This window comes from Carcharodon carcharias, chromosome 3 (genome assembly GCF_017639515.1).
Source record: "Carcharodon carcharias isolate sCarCar2 chromosome 3, sCarCar2.pri, whole genome shotgun sequence".
NCBI lineage: Eukaryota > Metazoa > Chordata > Chondrichthyes > Lamniformes > Lamnidae > Carcharodon > Carcharodon carcharias.
The window spans coordinates 30,030,354-30,057,312 of NC_054469.1; the positions used below are offsets into that span (position 1 = coordinate 30,030,354).

General features: G+C 43.8%; 1 protein-coding gene across 1 annotated transcript in view; it reads left to right on the forward strand.

Moving 5' to 3' along the window:
• dpp6a (dipeptidyl-peptidase 6a) overlaps positions 1 to 26,959 on the forward strand; it is a 1,248,500-nt gene that overhangs the window by 588,464 nt on the left and 633,077 nt on the right. Inside the window, exon 2 of the mRNA XM_041184706.1 lies at positions 909 to 1,023. Within this exon, the coding sequence (XP_041040640.1) occupies positions 909 to 1,023 (115 nt within the window). The remainder of the gene's footprint in view (positions 1 to 908; positions 1,024 to 26,959) is intronic.

Below are 26,959 nucleotides of genomic sequence, written 5' to 3' on the forward strand. Positions count from 1 at the left end.
GTGTGTGTGTGTGTATATATATTGGATGAGGGACAGATCAGGCCTAACCTCACTGCTCCCACCATTCAATTCCCTGTTGCTAGTCCACATCTAGGCTTACACACAAAAAGTGGTCACCTGAGTTCGGTGCTGCCACATCACATCTTAAGCCCATACTTCCAGAGGAGGTGGGACAATTAGAGGCAGCACAGAGGGAAGAGGGAACAGTAAAGCACCATATTTTGCTGACAACAAGGGAGGGAGACCTTGATCTCTTGCAAAGAGGCAGGTCCGGGCACCAAGATTCGGCAATGCGCGATCAGCGCATGCTCCAAATCAATAGGCCCAAACAGCAATGGAAATGAATCTTCAAGCCCCATTTACACACTCGTGAACTGTCAACCACTGGCAGAGCCTCCACTGGCAAGTCACCTGAACACCATCTGTCTGTCTGCCTCACTGGCAGTAGTGCTTAGCTAAGTCCTGGGATGGGGTGTTTGGAGCCGGCTAGCGAGGGAGGGCGGTAGAGGTGATGGCAACACCTGCAGAGTCACAGAAACATCCCTGCTCCCTCTTGCTCCACGGAAATTGATAAAGAATCACTAGCAGGGCCTTTCAACAGGTGTCACTCCCTTCATTTACATACATAAGACAGCTAACATGTGTTTTGGCTTTTGCTTGGGATCTCTAAAACAAAAGGGCCCCACAAATTTAGCAGTAGGGCCACACAGTCCATTCATTGTAAAAGTGGTGCAGTTTTTGTTGGTTTTACATCCAATTAAACACCTACTTCATTGTCTCTGTGCTTTTAAGTGCAGTTGTATGTAGTGCATGTAATGTTTAATCATGTCTTAAACTGGCCCGAATAGATGATGCATGTCATGTGTTTGCCTTTACTCATGAATTGACAACATTGTTTCTTTCTACAGGAGCTGGTGGGCAGTAACCCTCCTCAAAGAAACTGGAAAGGAATAGCAATCGCACTTCTCGTGATCCTGGTCATCTGCTCACTGATTGTAACCTCAGTCATCCTCCTTACTGAACGTGAGCAGCTTCATTACTTAATTTCTCTGTCAGAAGCATAATAACTTGGAACCAAAATGTTGGGTCTTATGGAACTCATTGTTTAAATAAGGCTGGGTGCCCAAATTTGGAGGTGTATTATTAGGCAACAAATTGCTATGCTGTTTTTATGATGGTGCAGAGTCCCAAATAACCAATGGAAGATAGGTGCCCTTTGACTCTAATAGGAAAAAAAGACCTGTGGATTTATATAGACATCTGGATTTCTCTTTGGTCCCACTGCTAAACTTGTGGGGCTCTTTTTTCTTTTAGAGAGAATATTTCTTTTTGTGGGGAAAAGCATAACTAGAGGCCATCAATAGAAGGTTGATGACCAAGAAATCCAATAGGGAATCCAGAAGAAATTCCTTTACCTAAAGAGTGGTGAGAGTGTGGAGCTTGTTACCATCGGGAGTGGTTGAAGGGAATAGAGTAGAAGCATCTAAGGGGAAGTTAGACAATTATATGAGGGAGGAGGGAATAGAAAATCACGATAATAGATTTAGATGAGAAAAGATGGAAGGAGTCTGAAGTGGAGCATTAGCACCTGCATGGACCAGTTGGGCCAAATGGCCTGTTTCTGTGCCATATATCTTATGTACACCTCTTTGCGCACAATGAATTGCTTTTGGAACGAGTGTCTTTTGTTGTGTTAGCAAATGCAGCAGCCCAATAGCATACATGAAGAATGGAGACGAATGGCTGTAAAGGAGAATTAAAGAGTTGACATTTCGAGTCCTCATGACCCTTCGACAGAACTTGAGTTCGAGTCCAAGAAAGAGTTGAAATATAAGCTAGTTTAAGGTGTGTGTGTGGGGGGTGGAGAGATAGAGAGAGAGAGAGGTGGAGGGGGGGTGGTGTGGTTGTAGGGACAAACAAGCAGTGATAGAAGCAGATCATCAAAAGATGTCAACGACAATAGTACAATAGAACACATAGGTGTTAAAGTTAAAGTTGGTGATATTATCTAAACGAATGTTTAGAGGAGACCATTCTTGGACCACGAGTCTAAGAATGTGGTCTCCTCTACATTGGAGAGACCAAACGTAAACTGGGCAACCGCTTTGCAGAACACCTGCGGTCTGTCCGCAAGAATGACCCAAATCTCCCTGTCGCATGCCATTTTAACACTCCACCCTGCTCTCTTGCCCACATGTCTGTCTTTGGCTTGCTGCATTGTTCCAGTGAAGCTCAACGCAAACTGGAGGAACAACACCCCATCTTCCGACTAGGGACTTTACAGCCTTCCGGACTGAATATTGAATTCAACAACTTTAGGTCGTGAGCTCCCACCCCCTTTCTGTTTCCCCCTTCCTTTTTTTTCCAATAAATTATAAAGATTTTCCTTTCCCCACCTATTTCCATTATAAAAAAAAAACCCCACTAGAGCTATACCTTGAGTGCCCTACCATCCATTCTTAATTAGCACATTCGTTTAGATAATATCACCAACTTTAACTTTAACACCTATGTGTTCTATTGTACTATTGTCGTTGACATCTTTTGATGATCTGCTTCTATCACTGCTTGTTTGTCCCTACAACCACAACCCCCCCCTCCACCTCTCTCTCTCTCCATCTCTCCGCCCCCCACACACACACCTTAAACCAGCTTATATTTCAACTCTTTCTTGGACTCGAACTCAAGTTCTGTCGAAGGGTCATGAGGACTCGAAACGTCAACTCTTTTCTTCTCCGCCGATGCTGCCAGACCTGCTGAGTTTTTCCAGGTAATTCTGTTTTTGTTTTGGATTTCCAGCATCCGCAGTTTTTTTGTTTTTATATGTAAAGGAGAATTGTTCTGTTTGCGATGTGGAAAGGGAATAAAATAACTTGCATTTATTGAGGAGCTTCCAGATCTTCACAATGCTCCAGGAGTCACAGGCCAAGAAATCTCTTCTTGAAGTGTAGTTACCGTCATTACATAGGCAAATATGGCAGCTAATGTACACACAGCAATGTCCCACAGTCCGCAATGAGATAAATCTCCAGTTAGTTTGGGCGAGAAACATCAGGAGACCTCCCCTGCTGCTCTTCTTTGAAAGTGCCATGGGACCCTGAGCAAGCAGGCAGGGTGTTGGTTTAACATTCCATCAGAAAAGCACTCCCTCAATAGTGCACTGATGCGTCAAGCTAAATTGTTTGTTCAACTCATGGAGCAGACTTAGAACCCATAATATTTTGTAAATGTATTACTGCTGACAGCAAGTGGAGCATTTTTTTTCTCTTCTGTCCAAGTGTTTGATGAGCTGGACATTTCCCTCCACCTCTCCAAATAGCTTCATGAGATCTGGAACATCTCCCAGTTGATAGGGCCCTTGGTTTACCATTTTAACAACTGAGCAGCACTTCCGAGAATGCAGGCCTACCAGCCGTTAATTTGCGCACAGAGAAGTCTCACAAACACCAATGACCTAAAGACCAGACTACCTGTTTGAGGTATTGATTAACAGTAAACAGCTGGCTAGGGCAGGAGGAGAACTGCAAATATTGCTAACATGAGAGCAAAATATTGCAGATGCTGGAGAGCTGAAATAAAAACAGAGAGCGGAATTTTATGGCCCCTCCCCTCAGTGGGATTTTCCAGCCCCGCCGAAGTCAATGGACTTTTGAACCCCCTGCTGCATTTTACAGCCCCGCCCCCACCACAACCAGCCCATAAAATTCCGCCAGGAGAAACACAGCCGGCCTGGCAACACCTGTGGAGAGAGAAACAGAGTTAACGTTTTAAGCCCAATGTGGCTCCTCTTTGGAACTAGTGGCACAGAATCTTTTACATCCCCTGGAGAGGGCAGACGGGGCCTGAGTTTAACGTCTCATCCGAAAGCCGGCACCTGCAGCAGTGTAGGCCGACACTCCCTCGGTGCTTCACTGGATTGTCAGCTTCGGTTACATCCTCAGGTTTACCTGCAGCGGGGCTTGGACCAAGAGCTTTCCGACTCATGGGCCGGGATTTTCCGGTCGTCGGGTGGGCTCGGCGGTGGGGTGGGGGGCGGGGGGGGGGTGTGGCCGTGAATTCACGTGGCTAGCCCCAATTGATAGCTACCCAGCATGAAACGTGCTTAACGCTGCCGGTGTGAGGTGGGGGGGGTGGTGGGAGGAGGGCGGGTGCAGAACTTCGCTCATGCGTGCGGGTGCACACGGTGAAAGCTCCCTGACCTACAGACCTGCCTTAGGGAGCTGAAGATTTTCCAAATAAACAATAAAGGATTTAAAAATGTTCCAAAACATGTCCTCTTGTGTGACTCTGTCACATGAGCAAGGGACATGTTGGAAATGAGTGCAAAAAGCTTGTTTTATAGATAACCACCTCATCCTGCCCGTGGATGAGGTTTTGCCAAAAATGCAAAGGTCGGCTTTGCCTTTCCGCCTGCCTGGCAAACGAGCGGTTGGACGGGCAGCGAAAAAGTCCTGATCAATTAATAGGCCGCTCAGTTGTCGGCGGGCACGCTGTGCTGACTCCCGCGCACGCTCGTCAGCTGAAATATCGCGCGTCGTTTTACACTTGTTAGGGTCGGGCACACCTCAACGGGGCCGACTGTCGAGAACAGGGAGCCCGCAGCAGTGGCAGGGGGCCAAAGCCGAGAACCTCCTGACGACATGAACAGCTAGACCCAAGCCTCCTTTTCATATATATTTTATCGGGAGGTAGCAGTGCCGGTGCATTCGGGACTCGGTGACCATGCCGGCCGGGACTGTGTCTCGAGACAGAGCGGACGGGCGAACCAGCCTCCCCACCACCCCCCCGCCCCCTGACAGGGAGGCCAGCGCCGGGTGACAAAATCAGTTCTGTGGCAGGGTCATGAGGACTCGAAACGTCAACTCTTTTCTTCTCCGCCGATGCTGCTAGACCTGCTGAGTTTTTCCAGGTAATTCTGTTTTTGTTTAGGGTCTGGCACACGTGCGCCCGACAAGCGCAATATTCTGCCATTAGGCAATGTTACCATCACTGAGCTAAGGCTGACACTTGCTGCCAACATTGTTGGTTAAGGCTGAAATTTTTGTTTACTGTGATCATCTGTTTGAAAAAACTTACAATTTATTTTTGATCTTCTGAAAGCCCCTTCAGATAGCGAGGCAGAGAATAATGCCTGTAATTTCAGACAGCAACATGATACAGCTTGGCAAAACAATGGAAAGAAACGTAAAAGAACGCACAGTTCACAGTGTACTTACACCTTCAGCAACATTTGATAAGTGTTTTAGCAAGATTCTTTTGTCACATTAATGGATCGTTTCATTACAGTGTTACCAAAACAAAAAGCAGTGTGAAGCTCAAATTGTTTTGCATTGAGGATTGGATTCAGCAGTCCTAATGTATACAGTGACTGATAGACAATGCGAATTTTCTGCAAAAAATACCATCTTCATGCTTGCTTCCCAATATCAATGTCATCACCGAATTAAGTGACAGAATTTTGATGACTGCTTTGGCTCTTTTAAAAAACAATGTCAAGGACAATGTAAGAGTGACAGCTCTTCAGGACAGCAACTGTTCCAAATTCTTACGCATTATCTTAAATGTGCATTATTTTTCTTAATTACAATTAATTCATCACTTATAACATTAAAGCAGTTTTGCAGCTATGTGCTGATTTGTTCTCAGTATTAATGTTTGCTGTGTGTTTGTATATCGCAAGGAACTCCGACGTATTTGATGTTCCATCTGCATTTTCCTTCTGTCCCTGTCTTCCATGTAGCTTTCAAAACTAATGTTGTTGAAGACAGAACAAAAACAGAATTACCTGGAAAAACTCAGCAGCTCTGGCAGCATCGGCGGAAAAGAGCAAAGTTGAGGTTTCGAGTCCTCATGACCCTTCAACAGAACTAAGTAGAAATAGGAGAGAGATGAAATATAAGCTGGTTTAAGGAGGGGGGCGTGGGAGAGAAGGGGGAGGGGGTTGTTGGGACAAGCAAGCAGTGATAGGAGGAGTTAACCAAAAGATGTCACAGACAAAAGAACAAAGAGGTGTTGAAGGTGGTGATATTATCTAAAGGAATGTGCTAAATAAGATTGGAGAGCAGGACAAGCAAGGTAGCTCTAGTGGGGGTGGGGTGAAATAAAACATGGGTGGAATACATTTAAAAATAATGGAAATAGATGGGAAAAGAAAAATCTATATAATCTATATAAATTATTGGAAAAAACAAAAGGGAGGGGGAAGAAACGGAAAGGGGGTGGGGATGGAGGAGGGAGTTCAAGATCTAAAGTTGTTGAATTCAATATTCAGTCCGGAAGGCTATAAACTGCCTAGTCGGAAGATGAGGTGCTGTTCCTCCAGTTTGCGTTGGGCTTCACTGGAACAATGTAGCAAGCCAAGGACAGACATGTGGGCAAGAGAGCAGGGTGGAGTGTTAAAATGGCAAGCAACAGGGAGGTTTGGGTCTTTCTTGCGGACAGACCAGTTTACGTCGCTCAGTTTACGTTTGGTCTCTCCAATGTAGAGGAGACCGCATTGGGAGCAACGAATGCAGTAGACTAAGTTGGGGGAAATGCAAGTGAAATGTTGCTTCACTTGAAAGGAGTGTTCGGGCCCTTGGATGGTGAGGAGAGAGGAAGTGAAGGGGCAGGTGCTGCATCTTTTGCGTGGGCATGGGGAGGTGCCATAGGTAGGGTTTGAGGAGTAGAGTGTGATGGAGGAGTGGACCAGGATGTCCCAGAGGGAATGATCCCTACGAATGCTGCCAGGGGGGTGAAGGGAAGATATGTTTGGTGGTGGCATTATGCTGGAGTTGGTGGAAATGGTGGAGGATGATCCTTTGAATGCGGAGGCTGGTGGGGTGATAAGTGAGGACAAGGGGGACCCTATCATGTTTCTGGGAGGGAGGAGAAGGCGTGAGGGTGGATGTGCAGAAGATGGGCCGGACACGGTTGAGGGCCCTGTCAACTACATTGGAGAGACCAAACGCAGACTGGGTGACTGCTTTGTGGAACACCTTCGGTCTGTCTGCAAGCATGACCCAGACCTCCCTGTCGCTTGCCATTTTAGCACTCCACCCTGCTCTCTTGCCCACATGTCTGTCCTTGGCTTGCTGCATTGTTCCAGGGAAGCTCAACGCAAACTGGAAGAACAACACCTCATCTTCCGACTAGGCACCTTACAGCCTTCCGGACTGAATATTGAGTTCAACAACTTTAGATCTTGAACTCCCTCCTCCATCCCCAGCACCTTTCTGTTTCTTCCCTCTCCCTTTTGTTTTTTCCAATAATTTATATAGATTTTTCTTTTTCCCACCTATTTCCATATTTTTAAATGTATTCCACCAATGGTTTATTTCACCCCACCCCACTAGAGCTACCTTGATTGTCCTGCTCTCTAATTTTAATTAGCACATTCTTTTAGTTAATATCACCACCTTTAACACCTCTTTGTTCTTTGTGACATCTTTTGGTTATCTCCTCCTATTACTGCTTGCTTGTCCCAACAATTCCACCCCCCCCGCCCCACTCTTCCCCCCCGCCCCCTCTTAAACCAATTTATATTTCACCTCTCTCCTAACTTAGTTCTGTTGAAGGGTCATGAGGACTCGAAACGTCAACTCTTTTCTTCTCCGCCGATGCTGCCAGACCTGCTGAGTTTTTCCAGGTATTTCTGTTTTTGTTTTGGATTTCCAGCATCCGCAGTTTATTGTTTTTATCTCTGTTGTTGAAGACGGATTGGGAAGCCAAGGAAACCCGAATATTATGACTAGCATTTTTCCTCAAATAGTAAAAAAATGTACTTCCTAAACCAGAATGCGTTTTGGTATTTTAGAGATTTTTGGCTGAATTTCTAGGCCTTGATGGGGATTAACCCAGAGGGGTGGGGGGTGGCGAGCACAGAAGTTTGTGCCGCCGGTCAGCGTGCAAGTTTGTTGGCACCGTGCTGACCCCTCCCCCACCCCCGCCATTTTCCCAGAGGCGGGATTGGCGGCTGGCAAGCCGACCTTCCCGCAAGCATTGGATAGCCGATTGAACCAGCTGCGGGCCAATCAAGGCCTGGAAATATGCCGCCGGTCTTCAAGCGTTCCGAGGCATCGGGAGGACTGTTGCCGCCTGGGGTCCAGCATTCCAGACAGGCCTAGAGGCCCTCCCTGCCTGCTCGCCTTCTGCTGCAACCACAGGCCACCCAGTGGAAACGCTCCCCCTCCACAGTGGTTTCCAGGCTGCATTTTTATTTAAAATTAAACAAAGTTGGGGCACCCTCTCTCTCACTTACCTTAAAAGGCAGCCTGCTGTTTATTCAGCGCTGCAGGGCCTTCTATTGGCCCTCCAATTTCAACAGCCTGCTAAAAGGATGGGGAGCCTGCCCTCTGGCCAGTAAATGGCCAATTCAGAGAACATCACAGTCATGTGACAATTCCCTACATGGTGTGGTCTTCTGACCCCCCATTTGACCCTGTGGGTGAGGCCCCAAAGCCTGCGGGGTGAATCCTGCCCTTTGTTTTGGTTGAGTCGGGAGTCTGTTATATTCAGAAACCAAATTCCCAAGCGGTAATATCTTTGATATATTATGGAGCATACATTCTCCTGGTGACACGCTGCACTTGTCTCAGCCAGAAAATTTAAATACTGCTGGAAACAACAAAGATTTTTGGATCCCCAATTGTGTGAAGGGCATTGCTTCAGTTTGATTGCAGGATGCTTATCTGTTAGTAAGATCATTCAGCCCATCTTAATATGAAGAACAACTCTTCATTCCTCCTACCGCAGCACCTAAATTTTTCTTAAATATTTCCAAGGTTTTCACTTTCCCACTCCTCTCGATCCGAAGTCCATTCCAAGTGTCGATTATTCTTTGAGTGGAGAGTAGTCTAAGTAGCCTTCATGCCACACAAGTGCCAGGCATTGACCATCTCCAACAAGAGAGAATCTAATAATCACCACTTGACATTCAATGGCATTGCCATCACTGAATCCTCCAGCATCAATATTGTGAATTTACCATTGACCAGAAGCTGAACTGGACTAGCCATATAAATACTGTGGCTACAAGAGCAGGTCAGAGGCTGGGAATCCTGGAGCGAGTAACTTACCTCCCGACTCCCCAAAACCTGTCCACTATCTACAAGGCACAAGTCAGGAGTGTGATGGAATACTCTCCACTTGCCTGGATGAGCACTCAGGTAATGCTGAAGAAGCTGGACACCATCCAGGACAAAGCTGACCACTTTATTAGCACCCCATTCATTACCTTAAACATTTTCTCCCTCCACCACTGACACACAGTGGCAGCAATGTGTGCCACACACAAGTCCAGGATAATGCTCTGGGTCCCCAGATCATTACCCTGGACTAGTAATCCAGAGACCCAGGGTAATGCTCTGGGGGCCTGGGTTCAAATCCCACCATGGCAGATGGTGGAATTTGAATTCAATAAAAGCCTGCAATTAAAAAGTCTAATGATGACCATGAAACCATTATCGATTGTTGTAAAAGCCCATCTGGTTCACGAATGTTCTTTAGGGAAGGAAACTTGTTGTCCTTATCTGGTCTGACCTACATGTGATTCCAGATACACAGCAATAGGGGTGACTCTTAAAATGCCCTCTGAACAAGGGCAATTAGAGATGGGCAATAAATGCTGGCCTAGTCAGCAACACCCACATCCCATGAGTAACTATAAAAAATAGATGCACAGCAATAACTCACCAAGGCTCCTTCGACAGCATCTTCCAAACCTGCGACCTCTACCACCTAGAAAGTCAAGGGCAGCAAATGCACGGGAACACCACCACCTGCAAGTTTCCCTCCAAATCACACACTTTGGAACTATGTCGCCATTCCTCTGCTGTTGCTGGCACTCCCTCCCTAAAAGCACTGGAGTATTCCTACAACACAGGGACTGCAGCAGTTCAAGAAGGCAGTTCATCACCACCTTCTCAAGGGCAATTAGGGGTGGACAATAAATGCTGGCCACTTCCCATGAACGAATAAAAAGAAGCTATTTCTAAAGCTTTTTTTTTACACATCCTACGAGCGTACAATGAACTATAGGGTTCATTGGTTCTGTACAGTTAACAGAGAGTCAATGGGCATGGAAGTGCCATAGTTTGGCATGGAGGGCATGAACGGCCATAGGAGGTGGGTGGGTGGGGAGAATGAGGTCACATGGATGGGGCATGGGGAGTGTTTCGGGGGTGGGGAGGTATGAAGGGTGAGGGCTGGAGGACCTTTGTGTTTTAGGAACATAGAAACATAGGAGTAGGAGGAGGCCATTCAATCCATTGAACCGGCTCCACCATTCAATACGATCATGACTGATCATCCACTTCAATGGCTTTTTCTCACACTATCCTCACATCCTTTTATGTCATGGGTATTCAGAAAGCTATCAATCTCTGCTTTAAACATACTCAATGACTGAGCATCCATGGCCCTCTGGGGTAGAGAATTCCAAAGATTCATAACCCTCTGAGTAAAAAAAAATTCTCCTCATCTCGGTACTAAGTGGCTTCCCCATTATTTTGAAATTGTGTCCCCTGGTTCCAGACTCCCCAACCAGGGGAAACATCTTACTTGCATCTACCCCATCTATCTCTTTAAGTATTTTGTTGGTTTCAATGAGATCACCTCTCATTCTTCGAAACTCTGGGGAATACAGGTCCAGTTACCCCAATCTCTCTTCATAGGACTGTCCCTCCATCTCCAGAACAAGTCTGGTGAAATTTCGTTACACTCCTTCTATGGCAATAATGTCCTTCCTAAGGTGCAGTCGAACGAGGGTTCTATACAATTGTAGTAAGACTTCACTTACCCTTGTATTCAAGTCCGCTTGTGATAAAGGCTAACATACCATTACCTTTCCTAATTGCATGCTGCAGCTGCATGTTAGCTTCCAGTGACTTATTGATGAGGACACCCAGGTCCCTTTGTACACCTACACTTTCTAATCTCTTACCATTTAGGAAATACTCTGCACATCTGTTCCTCCTGCCAAACTGGATAAGCTCACATTTTTCCACATTATATTCCATCTGCCACATTCTTTCCCACTCACTAAGTCTGTCCAAACCCCCTTGTAGCAGCTTTGCATCTTCCTCACAACACACATTTCCACATAGCTTTGTGTCATCCACAAACTTGGAACTATTACATTTGGTACCCACATTCAAACCATTGAAATATATTATAAACAGCTGGGCCTCCTTGTGGTGCCCCACTAGTCACAGCCTGCCAACATGAGAATGACCTGTTTGTTCCTACTCTGTTTTCTGCCTGTTAGCCAATCCTTAAACCATGCCAGTATATTACCTCCCACCCCTGTGCTTTAATTTTGCGAATCGACCTCCTGTGGGCGACTTTATCAAAATCCTTCTGGAAACCCAAGTATACTGTGTCCGCTGACTCCCCTTTAGCAATTCTCAAAACACTCCAACAGATTCGTCAAACATGATTCCCCATTCATAAATCCATGTTGTGTATGCCCAATCAGATCATGATTATCTAAGTGTCCATTCTTTATAACAGATTCCAGCATTTTCCCTACTACTGATATAAGGCTAACAGGTCTGTAGTTCCCTGTTTACTCGCTCCCTCCCTTCTTAAATAGTGGGGTGACATTTGCTACCTTCCAATCTGCAGGAACCATTTCAGAATCTATGGAATTTTGGAAGATGATCACCAATGCAACCACTGCCTCCATAGTGCATCACTATCTCCATAGCAACCTCTTTCAATATTCTGGGATGTTGAATATCAGGTCCCGGGGACTTATCAACCTTCAGTCCCATTAATTTCTCCAATACAACCTTCTTACTAATACCACTTTCCTTCAATTCCTCATTCGCCCTAGTCCCTTGGATCTCAAATTCTGGGAGATTTCTTGTATCTTCCTCAGTGAAGATAGACACAATGTAATCATTTAACTTCTCTGCCAATTTCTCCATTTTTTTTAATTCATTCACAGGATGTGGGCTTTGCTGGCTGGGCCAGCATTTATTGCTCATCCCTAGCTGCCTTTGAGAAGGTGGTAGTGAGCTGCCTTCTTGAACTGCTGCAGCCCATGTGGTGTAGGTACAGTAATGATGTGTTAGGGAGGATTTTGACACAGTGAAGGAATGGCGATATATGTCCAAGTCAGGATGGTGAGTGACTTGGAGGGGAACTTCCAGGTGGTGGTGTTCCCATCTATCTGCTGCCTTTGTCCTTCTAGATGGTAGTGGTTGTGGGTTTGGAAGGTGCTGTCTAAGGAGCCGTGGTGAATTCCTATTATATTCCTATTTATCCCCTATTATAAATTCTCCTGACTCTGCCTGCAATGGACCCACATTTGTCTTAACCAACTGTTTCCTTTTTAAGTACCTTAGGAAGCTTTTACATCCATTTTTATGTTTTTTGCAAGTTTACATTCATATTCCAATCTTCCATTCTTTATTAGTTTCTTGGTCCTCCTTTGCTGTATTCTAAAATGATCCCAATCCTCAGGTTTACTGCTATTTCTGGCAACTTTATAGGCCCTTTCTTTTAATCTTTTACAACGTTTAACTTCCTTTGTTAGATACGGTTGACTGACTTTCTTTTTTGGGATTTTGTGCCTTGAAGAAATGTATGATTGCTGTAAATTATGTAATAATTCTTAATAGACTTACATTGCCTGTGTACCATCATACCTTTTAATGAATTTTCCCAACCTACCTCACTCAATTTGCCCCTCAGAGCTCTATAATTTCCTTTGTACAAACTTAACACCCTGGTTTCAGATTGAGCTAACTCTCTTTCAAACATAATGTAAAATTCTATCATGTTGTGGTCACTCATTCCTAAAAGGTTATTTATCAACTAGGTTATTAATTAGCTCTTTCTTATTGCATAATACTATACTGTTCTCAGGTTATCTCCTCAACATACTGCTCTAGAAAACCATCCACACTCCAGAAAGTCGTCTTCCACAGCATTAGTGTTCATTAGGTTTATCCAGTCTATAAGCAGATTGAAATCACCCATGGTTACTGTATTACCCATGCTACATGCTTCTCTAGCCTCCTGATCAATACCATGCCCCACACTACCATTACAGTTTGGTGGCCTATAAAAAATTCCTACCAACCTTTGCTGCTCTTTGCTGTTTCTTAGCTCCACCCAAACGGACCCCACATCTTGTTTTTACAATCTGAGATCCTCCCTTACTAATGTACTGATCCCATCCCCTATTACCAGTGCAAGACCACCTCCTTTTCTTTTTTGCCTGTTCTTCCTAAATGTCAAATATCCTTGAATATTCAGTTCCCAGTCTTGGTCACCCTGTAGCCATGTTTCCAGAATGACAATTTGATCATAACCATTTACCTCTATCTATGCCTTTAAATCATCTACCTTGTTGCGAATGATCCGTGCACTCAGGCAGGAAGCCCTTAACTTTGTATTTTTAACATTATTCCACATTCTAACCCTAGTTGATGCTTGCCATCGTTTTGCCTGCCTTCTAATTTTGCTTGCAGCTTTCCTACTTCCTGTTATCAGCTTTACTTCCTTCCAATTTCAGCCACTCCTCAGGTTACCACTCCCCCTCCCCACCTGCTGACAGGCTGGTTTAAACCCTCTCCAACAGCACTAGCAAATCTCCCTGTGAGGATATCGGTCCCAGTCCTGTTAAGGTGTAACACGTCCATCTTGTGCCAGTCCCAATGCCTTTATATTTTAACTAGGACAAAGCCTCACTGCACCAAGGCAGGCCTTCTAAACAGCCCGTCTCCACATCTGGCAGCCCCTGAGGCTGCCTCTGAACTTTTTCTCAGGTCAGCTGCCCCAACTGCATCCTCACCCAGCTCCTGGCAATGAAGATCCCAGCTTTGGGGGCACTTCCTCAAGAGGCTGATGGGGCGAGCCGGGAATTTTCCCGTCTCCCACTGCTTGCTCTGGGGATGAAAATCCAGGCCATTATCTCTGTTCCTCTCACCACAGGTGCTCCCAGCTCTGCTGCATATTTCCAGACTTTCCTGTTTTTATTTCGGATTTTCAGTATCGGCAGTATTTTGATTTGGAGTTGTTTTTATCTCTTCCATCTCTTTCCCACATTTCGCTCTCCCCACTCTCTAGTATCCCCACTCTCCGCTATCGCTACTCTCTATTATCTCCACTCTCCATTATCTGGAATCCCCATTATACTGAATGTCCATTATTCCCACTTTTCATTATCCCCACTCTCAGTCATCTCCACTCTCCGTTTTCCTCACTCCCTGTTAGTCCTACTGTTTGCTATCCCCACTCTATGACCCACCTTTCCAATTCACCGCACTCTCCATTATCCCCACTCCAATACCCCCACTCTCCGCTATCCACGCACATGACTTTCTGTGAGTCATGCTGTGCTGATTTGGCCACATATTTCAATGTTCACTTTGCTTTGCTGATTGCTATTTTTGGAGATTTGACATGTTTACCCTTTCCCAAGAACATTCTTCAGCCTGCCTCCTTCCTAATTCCAACCTCTGCCTGCCTTCAATCAATGGCTTCCTGAAGAGTGCCGACTTGAGACCACAGTGGGGAAAAGACAATATTTCTATTTTAGGAGCTTGCTTAGCTCTTTTTTTTTTTCTGTGTGCTCTTGACACTTTGAGACAACTGATGGAATCCTTGACATCCTTAAAATGAAATTCAAGGACAGGACAACTTTGCTTTGTTCACACAGCCAGACAATGCAATCTGCACCCAGTACATGCAACAATAATTGGTTGATGCTGTTCTTACACTGCGCCAACACTTTCAAGCTTCAGTTGTAATTTTTTGTATTTTCTTTTTCTATCATGTCCTATTATACAAGCTGTATCAAAGATTAATTTTTGTTGCAACAGTGATTTCATTCAGACCACATAATCCGTGCTCTACTGCGTGCTGGTGTAGAAACACAGCTTGACCTATATTTCTCTTTCCATGAAAAAAGCCTTCACACCTGTATTTTACTATAATAAAAAAAGGAACATTTTTCTCAACTATTGGTGAATAGGAAAAGCAGGAGTAGCAAAGCAATATGTAAGATGAGAAAAGACTGCCAGTTCTAATAGTTGACCATTGTTTTTTTGTGAGCCCTGTCCACTGCTTCTTTTCATGGGCTGTGGTTATTGCTGGCAAGGCCAGCACTCATTGCCCATCCCTGACTGCCACCAACTGTGTACTGGGCAGTTAAGAGTCAGCCACATTTCTAGGGGTTTGGAGTCACATGTAGGCCAGACCAGGTAAAGATGGTAGATTTCCTTCCCTAAAGGATATTAGTGAACCTGATGGGTTTTTAACAATGATTGACAATGGTTTCATAGTGATTATTACTGAGACTCCAGATTTTTAAATTGAATTTAAATTCCACCAGCTGCCATTGTGGGACTTGAACCCATACCCCCAGAGCATTAGCCTAGCTTGCTGGATTATTGCCATTGACATTTGCCACTACACCACCAACCCCCCCCCCCAAATGTTAAACCACTTCACTCCTTTACTAAATAAGTACGCAGAAGCATGTCATACAAACATGATAATCCACTCTTATCACCAACAATAATTACTAGCTGACATTCTTCAACATAGAATTCTTACACTTCATTTTTGTTTAAGATATAATATTTTGTGATGTATAAAAGCACTGGAAAACGTGCAACAAGATTGGCAAGTATGACACAGGAGTTGAGAGATTGTAGCTATTAAGAAAGGTTAAACAGCCTGGACTCTTTTCTTCAAAAAAGAGAAGGCTGAGGGGGTAACCTGTTGGAGATCTTCGTAATAGCACCCTCTTGTGGCCATTTGTTTATGTATGTATATAAGCAAACCAGAATAAACCAGTTTCAGTTGGGTATCGGAACTCCATGGCATGAATTTTACCTTTGGCGGGTGCGCACGATCGGTGGGCCCAGGAACAGTGGGGAAAGGAGCCCCCCCCCCACCGGCTGCAATTGGCCCCCGACCATGATTTCACTCTGGCCGGCCAATTAACGGCCAGCCAGCATGAAACGCGCGCTGAAAAGCTCAGCACTGCAAGGATGGGGCCGGGAAGAGGGCGGACGATGACATTTTCATGGGTGCTGGTGAGCATTGCGAGAAAGCTCCCTGAAAGCCGACAGCTGCCTCAGGGAGCGGCCGACCTGAAAGTGCTAAAATAAAGGTTTAAAAAGCTGATGTCCATGCATCATCATCAATCACCTGAAAATATAGCTGATAAAAATGCCGTCCACAGACATTTATTTTTATTTTATTTCATAACGGACATTACCCCCGCCCTTGGATGAGGTTTGATGAAAAATGTAACGGCCGCCTGGCCGATTTGCCCATCCGCCAACCATAAGGGTTGGACGGGCCATGAAAAATCGGAGACAATTGCGCCATTAATGGGCTTCAAGTTTTCCGGGAAACCTCATCCACGGGCGGGATGAGGCTTCCTGAAGGTTTTATAAAATTAATAAATAAATTTGGTGAACTTGCGAAACATGTCCCAGCTCATGTGACACTGTCACATGAGGGGACATGTCTAAATAATTTTTTACTTCATTTACCACAAAATTTTTTGAACCACTTAATCCCCCTGAGGGCAACGCCATGCCTCAGGGAGATTGCTGCGCTTTTTCGCACGCATGCACAAAAGAGCACAGGCCCCGACTCTCCCTCCTCCCCCCGCCCGCACAGGCAGAGCTGAGCACTACCGGCTACGTATTACGCTGGGCGGGCCAATTAAGGCCCGCCCATATAAAATGGTGGCGTGCAGCCGATTGCGGGCGGCAATCGGCTCCACGACCATCCACGCCCGCTCCTACCCAGCCCACCCGACATAGGTTAGATGCAGCCCTATGTAATTCTACGTTGAAGCTTACAAAAATTCCTTATGAAAGGATGAGACGACGTACCGTTGATTATAGTATCTACCATTAATGTAAGAATTCCATCATAGAATACATAATATGAAGTAGAAGGGCAATCTGCCAATTCTTATTTGTCTTATGAATAGACATGCATGGAACCTAAATAGGGATAGTAAGGGCATCTTTACAGAAAACCACAATGACTATTATAAGTAATAGGGAAATGTAAAGTATTACTTCACATTCATTAAGTGTGATGCAGTGGTCAAAAGAGTCAAGAGTTGGCATAAGCTCTTCAAAGTAGGCACAAAGATGGAAATGGAAAGATTTTAGATCCAGGGAGTCCAGCAAGGGAAAACAGCTCGACCATTGAAATTCCTCCTGAAGCCTGCAGTTGTATTGGTTAGAGGGGTATCTACTTTGTGCGATTTGCTCTTGAGTGCTTTTAGTTTGAGTTAGGCTGCTGCATTGAAGGGGTACTGTAGTTTCATCTGGTCAAAAACTAAGCCAGTGCGGAACTAAGACGACCCAGATTTGATCTATGGCAGGTGCTGAGTTGGCCCTTTGCAACACGCTTAGTGATAAGCAGCCTTGGGCTGTTACATCTTCAGGTTAGGGAGATTGATTGAAGTTCCCACTTCAGATTGCTGACTCTGGACCTTTGCCGGAAATGTGCATGAGTGGATGTAAGCTTAGAACAAGGGGTTGTGGGTTTAAGTTCCTCTCCTTGAGTACATAATCCAGGCTGACACTCCAGCACAGTACTGGATGTGCGTTACGCTGTTAGAGGTGCCATCTTTTGGGTAGAATGTTGAACCGAGCCTGAGACTGCCCTATCAGGATTGATGCAAAAGACGTTATAGCGCTATTTGAAGAAGTACAGGGGGATTCACCCCAGTGCGCTGGTCAATATTTCTACCAAAATCAACATCAGGAAAACAGATCATCTGATCATTGTCACATTGCTGTTTCTGGAACTCTACTGTTGCGAAAATATTGGGATATAAGAAAAATAATAATTTAGAAAAGACTGCTCATCTTTTCCCTGACAATTGAGTTTCTCTGGATCTCCACCATTTTCTGCTCTCTTGAATTACTCCTTTAAATAACAAGCAACAGATGTTACAAGTTTTCTTCCACAGTGTAGTAAAAGATTCTTGACCAAATTCTTAATGTGGTTATTTATTTTCTCTAAGTGTTTTCACTTGCTTTAGAAACATATGATCCAATATGAATTATACCATCGGGCCACTTGTAGATGGCCTCACTGAGTCTAATAATCCAGGACTACTGTCAAAAAGAAAAGTTTATGAAACACATGAAAACAGCACTTAAAAATGACTGAAAAATGTAATGACCTGCAAATAGCAGGTTAAGGAGGACTTGGGAGGCAGGGTAAGGATTGGGAGATGCTTGTGGGGAAGGGAGGTGGTGTGCCTACTTTATCAGAACAAAGTACTGAAACATATGTGTCGATTTGACCACTTGAACATTTGGGAGGATACAACAGCAGCAACAGCTTGCATTTATATTGCGCCTTTTGCATTGCGAACCATGCCAAGATGCTTCAAAGGAGTATTATCAAACAAAATTTGACCCCTTGCCACATAAGGATATATTGGGATAGCTGAAGAAAAGCTTGGTGAAAGAAGTAGGTCTTACGGGCTGTCTTAAAGAAGGAGCGAGAGACTTAGAGAGGTTTAGGGAGGGAATTTATTTCTATTCCTTCACGGGGTTCAAGCCTAGCCAGCTAGGCCAACATTTATTGCCCATCCCTAGTTGCCCTTGAGAAGGTGGTGGTGAGCTAGCTTCTTGAACTGCTGCGGTCCATGTGGTGTGGGTACACCCACAGTGCTGTTAGGGAGTTCCAGGGTTTTGACCCAGTGACAGTGGGGGAACGGCGATATATTTCCAAGTCGGGATGGTGAGTGGCTTGGAGGGGAACTTCCAGGTGGTGGCATTCCCATGCATCTGCCGATTCCCATATAAGTTAGATTTATTCCGTACGGCATTGTAGGCAGTTCCTGATTAATACATCTTTCTGTGTAAAAAGATTCCATTGACAGGACCAATAGGAAGGCCATATATAACTTAATTTAGTAAATGTATTAAGTTTAAGTAATGTAATACAAAAACAGAATTACCTGGAAAAACTCAGCAGGTCTGGCAGCATCGGCGGAGAAGAAAAGAGTTGACGTTTCGAGTCCTCATGACCCTTCAACAGAACATGAGGACTCGAAATGTCAACTCCTTTCTTCTCTGCCGATGCTGCCAGACCTGCTGAGATTTTCCAGCTAATTCTGTTTTTGTTTTGGATTTCCAGCATCCGCAGTTTTTTTGTTTTTAAGTAATGTAATGTTCCACACAGGCAGATTTTATTGGCATGGTCATCTCACTACACGGAGTAGCCATTTTGTGCAAGAGTTTAAAAAGGCTGATTGTGAGTGATATGACAGCCTATTTAAAATGTCTTCTGATTTTTATTTCCAATGACTTAAGGCCCACACTCCTGAGGTCCTGGGAAGGTATAGTTCAGATTCGAAGAGAGTCTGAGAAACATGAAAGGTCAAGTCGAACGGGTTCTGTGGTTTTAATTAAATTCATTCTTGCTGTGCCAAGAGCAGGCATCTTTTATGTTAGTAGGAATTGTAACCAGAACTGGAACCCACGCAGAGCTGAGGAGAAAGTATAATCTTTACAATTTGGCTGACACTGATCTCTCCTGTCAGACCTTTAAGAACAGTAGTGCGAGTACGATAGTTTCCAAACGAATCAATTATACCATCATGAACGTAATTTTAATCATGTCATCAACCTCAAGGCACAGCAGAACCAGAATATTGATTCAGCCATCACTTTTGCTGGAGACAGAACACATGTATATGTTCTGTCTGCAATGTATTGCCTGCTCTTGACCAGAACTTGCAGCTATGTATAAGCTTCGCTTTTCATCTTAGCACTGTCTGCAGTACCTGGTGGGGAACGTATTATAAATTGCACCACAACTCTCTCAGAGAATTATCAGAAGAACAAATGGCTGTCCTTAACCAGCCATATTTGAAGGGGATTCTCAAAGCCTGTATCACCTGCCAGAACTCTGCCCACAACAGGGATGACAGTGGACTAGCAACCCACTGCCATTACCAGTAGTCCACTGCACCTTTAAGTTAACATCCTTCAAGGAAGGGGATTGCCACCCCCTACCTGGCCTGGCCTACATATTGCTCTAGCTCCACTATATTTGGCTGCCTTTTTAGCGCCCTCAGGGCAACAAGAGAGAGCCAATAAATTCTGCCTTGCCAGCATCACCCACATTGTGTGGGGTAAAAAAAGGATATTGGCACCAATTGATATCCAGGTGGGAAGGCCATCCACTGGACTTACTTGGGTGGAGGCAGGAAGGTGGAGGATTACCTACCCGGCATCTTCCCAACAGCACCTTCCTGCCCTCTTAAATGCTCCTCACGCCTCCAAACCTGACGCCTAAATTCTGCCCATGCTCATTAGTGTTTTTTGTTACACTGGAGAGTTTGACTCATGAAGGTGTCATTAATACAACAACTGCTGCAGAAAACATTGCTGATCAATTCAGTGAGCAAGATTTTTTGAAAGTGAATGACGTATTTGGACATAAAACATACCAGAGTTAGTGGCATCTCACAATCATGGCAATATGAGGTATCTGATCGGGAGAAGAAGAAGGGAGACCACCTTGAAAGCTTATCTTAAGTGAATAAGACTCTAAAAACTTCTGGTCTTTGGAGTTTCATAAAGATTGATTTACAATTTACTGAATAGCAGAGGCTGTGACAATGGAGAGCTCTCCTAAAGTAAGACTTGACAAGACGGCCTCATTAGGAACAGAGGGGGATGAATAAGGCTCCACTGAAATAGCACAGAGTAGGTATTTAGTTGTCAGAGCAGTTGTCTTATCCATCACAGTAATACATGCTCTTGCTAGAATTCATGTACCTCATCCTCAAATTCAAATTAAGCCCATCAGATTGATTTAAAGGTAGGTTATCATTTTGAAGAGAGCTCAATGTGAGGAGTTACTGAAGAAGAATTATTTATTGAAATGTAGGCAAATCTGTCTGAAGAGCCTTCAATAACAGAACATAGATGTTACCACATTACCTGATTAACTATATACTGTCAGACAAAGAGCAATAGAATACATTGAGATAAAAGGTAGTTCTAAACTGAAACATCACTGCTATGTGTCAATCAAAATGTAAAGGGGTAAACTTCCCTGATAACCATTGGGTAAAGGTTTCTTCTTGTCCCACATATAGCAAAAGCTAGAGAAAAAGTGCTGAAAATGCTGGAAATCTGAATGAAAGTAAAAATACTGTATTAGCAATAAACACCAGGTGTGGGAATGGAAAATACATAAGGCCCTTTTTAGAATGAATAAAAAAGAGGGATGAGGAATGTAAGAACACAGGATTGACACCTTTACAAGAATATTTAAGGACACCAGATGAATTTTTAATCTCATCTCATTAATTTCTCAGCGAAGACCCTTCTGAGCTGTACCACCTCATCTACGCCTAGTAGTTAATGATGCTTAAATTTAGCTCTTCAAACTGTTTTACCCGAACTAGTTCAGATTATATTACCATTTCCCCAACTAACTTCCTATCAGCAGCCTTAAAAGTTACTGAGTAAATGGCAATTATCAAAGAAGAAGTCAGAACTAACAATTATTTATTAACCTTGGAATCTTAAAACCTGAAGTTTTAATATTGGTTAGAAAAATAATTTGTAGATACAGTTAATTGACAAAAGCAACGCAAAGGCCATTGGGTCATGTGACAGCAATTCAGCATTACCTATGTGTTGATTATAAATTTATGGTCTGAGATTGATATAAATTTATTTTATAAAACATGAACAAATTAATAATGCACTGGAAGTTTCTTTTTTGTTCATGAGAGGTGGATGTCACCGGCTAGGCCAGCATTTATTGCCCACCCCTAATTGCCCTTGTTCAGGGGGCATTTAAGAGTCAACCACATTGCTGTCCGTTTGGAATCACATGTGGGCCAGACCAGGTAAGGACAGCAGATTTCCTTCCCTAAAGGGCATTAGTGAACCAGATGTTTTTTTTTTACAGCAATCAACAATGGTTTCATGGTCAACATCAGACTTTTTAATTCAAGGAATTCAAACCCAGGTCCCCAGAGCATTACCCTAGGGGGAGAATTTTCTCCCTGTCGGGCGGACCACCCGCGATTGGCTGCGCGCCGCCATTTTACGTGGAAGGGCCAATTAAGGCCCGCCCAACAGGACGTGTGCCTGGTAGCAGCGCTCCCTGTGCGGGCGGCGGGAGGAGGGAGAGTCGGGGCCTGCGCTCTTACACGCATGCGGACGAAAGAGCGCAAAAATCTCCCCAAGGCATGGAATTGCCTCAGGGAGATTAACTTCAGTTTAAAAGTTGGGAGAAAAAAAATTATTCAGACATGCGACAATATCACATGAGCTGGAACATGTTTATGAATTTTCATATAAAGAATTATTTAATTAATAAAACCTTCATGAAACCTCATCCCACCCGTGGATGAGGTTTCATGTAAAATGCAAAGGCCACCTGGGCTCTTCTCCTGGCCGCCAACCTTAAGGTCGGACAGGCAGCTTTCTCAATTGGGTTAATAGTTTTATTAATGGCCTTAACAGGCCTTTGACAATTCAGCGGGCACAATTCTGACTTCACCAGGCGTCATTGTACGCGTCGGCATGTGGGGCCCACCTCTACATGCCTAACAGGAGATTCTGGCCTAGGTCTCTGGATTACCAGTCCAATGACAATACCACTATGCCACCACATCCCCACATACACTAAAATCCTTCTATTGAGCTATGGAAAAAGAAAAGCATAAACAGTTACAATCAAAAGCCCTGCTATTATTTTGCAGAATATGTTTACCTATATTTCATTTTGTCCACTCTACCATTTCAGGAGCTGATGCTCACTAAACCAATTGAAAATTCCAACTGAGGTTCAAACACCGACAACTTTGATCTGAAAATATTCCTAAACCGTTACTGGTACTTCCTGAATTTAAATAAGAGTCAGCCACACTCAAAGATAACAACCTGTCATAAATCATCTTGCCTGTGTCAGCCGCAGGTGACTTAGCCCCACCCTTAGGTTGTGCAGATAACTGAAGTAGCTTGAAGTATTTGCATTGTGTTAAGTGTGGTAGAAGATTCTAGCTGCAGTTGGCTTTTAAAGTCCTTGGTATGGATTTGTGCTTAGCAGCAAAGGAATGGCACTTGCTGTTCACTATAAGAAATGTTGCCCATATAGCTTTAGCAGGCTTTAGAGCCCAGACTCACTCTTTCCAACGGCAATTTATATTTGGTACCTTTTACAGGGGATCTGCCTGTGAGCCGGGAAATCAACAGGGAGTCAATCGGTTTGAAGGATTCTCACAGACAGCAAAGCTTGAGAAAAATAGATGTACAAATTATATTCAAATCATTGTGGTGGTGGTGTGTCACAGGTCACACATGCTGTGGCAAAATGCATGTTGTTGTCTGAAGCCATGGTAGCGGCTCTAACTTGCTTTCCATCACTTGGCTGCCTAAGATTCTCTCCCACTCTTCCTGCCTGCCATTGGCATGTGTTGGAAGGATTTGCAGGTTGAAAATCAGCCTGTTTGGCCGCATTATGAATATAGCTTCCATGGGCATCAAGTTCTGGGGTGGGACTCAAATCTGGAGCTTCTGACTCAATGGCGGGAACGCTACCCACTGAGCTACAAGACTTCCAAATCATTATACAGAGAGCAAAATAAAGATTGGGACATATCCATAGGATTAAGGGTGAAACCCAAATAGGAAAACGAAAACTGATACAGAAATATTTTAACTTTTAGTTAAAATTCTGCAACGTTTAACTTTTCTTCTTTGGGAATAAGACTCCAGACTTCTAAAATGACATTTTCAGGGCAAGAGAGGTTGTTCACGAGTAATTATGACTTACTACACAATTAAAAACTCAGTTAATTCCAATTGAACAAGAGCTCAGTTTTTCACCAGTCTTTACAGTGACAATGGTGAACAACTAATTGAAGCCCATGCCTTAGCAGTGATCCCTGTGCTGATTCCGTTCATGAAGACCCTGTGGAGGAGCAAGGTATCTCTGACCGAAACCTGTGGGATTTACCAGTGCATGTGTGGATACCAGGAGCAGCTGTCAATTTGACCTGGTAATAATGGCAAATTTTGAGAGCCTAACCTTTATTAACCTTGCAAATTGTTTGTCATTTGTTTAAGCCAAGACAAGACAAATAAATTATTTCACTTTTAATTGAATTTTAATTCGAACAGCTGCCCTGAGCATTAGCCTAGCACCTTTGGATTATTAGTTCAGTGATATTACCACTATGCCACCACCTTCCCCATAAACATGCCAGAGGGTCAATGGTTTAAGATGACTGTCAACACATGTCAACGCATCAGCATTTCAGGAGGAAAATAAACTTTCTTCACTGGAATTGGATGTTGTCTCTCCAGCTTATTTAGAACATTTGGATTGGCAGATAGATGTTAGGACCAATTAGATCAGTCTCGGAGTGAGGATGGAGACAACAAGAACCTCGAGCTTGGACAGGGGTGGGAGGGCATTGTTGGAGCCAATCAAATTGGTTGGATGATGGTACTGTAACAAATCACTCAGCTCTTAACGCTGCAAATTATTAGATGCATGTAAACATCAGACAGAAAATAATTTGATGAGCTGCAGTTACAGCCTCTTTATTCAGTGTTTTTTTTCCCCAAGTAAATTATACACGTGATATAAATGGCTAAAATGGAGGCTTGAAGGAATGTCACCTGTTGTCTTTATGTGAAGGTTAATATTCTTTGAGACTGGTTGAGGCAATGAGGATGTTTCCTGGTGTGTACGAACTTTATTCGAGCATTTTTGTCACTTGCAAAATTGCCACAATTTGGAAGTAAGATTCGAAGTGAGGTTGGACAGTTGACAGGCTTTACTCACATAGACTTAGGTAGTATTTGAGCACAGAAACAGCCCCTTTGGCCCAACTGGTCTATGTCATTATTCAAGCTCCACTTGAGCCTCCGTCCATCTAACTGTATCACAAGAGTTAGGAGCAGGGGTAGGCCATTCTGTCCCGCGAGCCAGCTCCACCATTCAATGGGATAATGGCTGATCTGACCATGGTCTCAACTCCACTTTCCTGTCTGCCTCCCATAACTCTCAACTCCCTTGTCTATCAAAAATCTGTCTAACTCTGCCTTGAATATACTTAATGACCCAGCCTCTACAGCCCTCTGCAGTAAAGAATTCCACCCTCTGAGAGAAAGGATTCCTCCTCATCTCTGTTTTAAATGGGCAACCCCTTACTCTGAGATTATGCCCTCTGGTCCTGGACTCTCCCACAAGAGAAAACAACCTTGCAGCATCAACCCTGTCAAGGCCCCTAAGAATCTTATATGTTTCAATAAGGTCACCTCTCATTCTTCTAAACTCCAATGAATGCAGGTTCGACCTACTCAACCCCTCCTCATAAGAAAATCCCTCCATACCTGGGATCAACCTAGTGAACCTTCTCTGGACTGCCTCCAATGCCAGCATATCTTTCCTTAGATAAGGGGACCAAAGCTGTTCACAGTATTCTAGGTGTGGTCTAACTAGACCCTTGTATATTTTTAGTAAGACTTTCCTATTTTTATACTCCATTCCTTTTACTCGATTCCCCTTGCAATACACAACATTCCATCAACCTTCTTAATCACTTGCTGTATTGCATACCAATGTTTTGTGACTCATGTACCAGACACCCAGATCCCTCTGTACTGTAGAGGTCAGCAGTCTCTCTCCATTCAAATAATATACTGCATTTCTATAAAATCAAGAAACTGCGGATGCTGGAAATCCAAAACAAAAATAAAAATACCTGGAAAAACTCAGCAGGTCTGACAGCATCTGCGGAGAGGAACACAGTTAATGTTTCGAGTCCGTATGACTCTTCAACAGAACTAAGGAAAAATAGAATTTTAATAAAATTTTTCTTTAGTTCTGTTGAAGAGTCATACGGACTCGAAACATTAACTATGTTCCTCTCTGCAGATGCTGTCAGACCTGCTGAGATTTTCTAAGTATTTTTATTTTTGTACTGCATTTCTACCCTTCCTTTCAAAGTGGACCAGTTCAGTTTTTCTCACATTATACTCAAATCAGCAAAAGTTTTGCCCACTCACTTAACCTAGCTAAATCCTTTTGTAGACTACTTATGTCCTCTTGTCATCAGCAAATTTAGCCACCACACCTTCAGCCCCTCCATCCATGCCATTGATACAGATTGTAAATAGTTGAGGCCCCAGCACTGATCCCAGTGGAACTCAATTAGTAACAGCTTGCCAACTCGAAAATAACCCATTTACCCCTAATCTCTGATTCCTGTTGGCTAAACAATCCCCTCTCCATGCGAAAACATTACCCCCTACACCATGAGCTCTTATTTTGTGAAGTAACTCTGATGTGGCACCTTGTCGAATGTCTTTTGGAAATTCAAGTTTGCCAGTATACATCTGTTGGCTCCCCTTTATCCTCATTGCTTGTTACTTCCTTGAAGAACTCTAATAAATTAGTTAAAAATGATTTTCCTTTGCGCAAAACCATGTTGACTCTGCCTGATTATATTATGATTTTCTAAATGTCCTGCAATTACCTCCTTAATAATGGATTCTAGCATTTTCCCTGTGACAGCTGTTATGTTAACTGGTTTCCTGCTTTTTGTGTCCCTCCTTTCTTGAATAGTGGTGTCACATTAGCAATTTTCCAATCTGCTGGGACCTTTCCAGAATCTAGGGAATTTTGGAAGATCACATCCAATGCATCTATTATCTCTGCAGCCACTTCTTTTAAGACCCTAGAATTAAAACTGTCAGGTCCAGGAAACTTGTCAACCTTCATTTCGAATAGTTTTCCCAGTACCTTTTCCCTAGTGATTGTCATTGTTTTAAGTTACCCCATCCTTTTTACCTCATGATTTTCAAGTATTCCTGATGTGTTTTTTGTAGCTTCCACAGTCAAGACAGACACAAAACCTTCAGCATAACCTTTTATTCCTGTCCATCCTCAAGTACTCATCTAGGTTCCCCTTCAAGGAATCTATTTTATA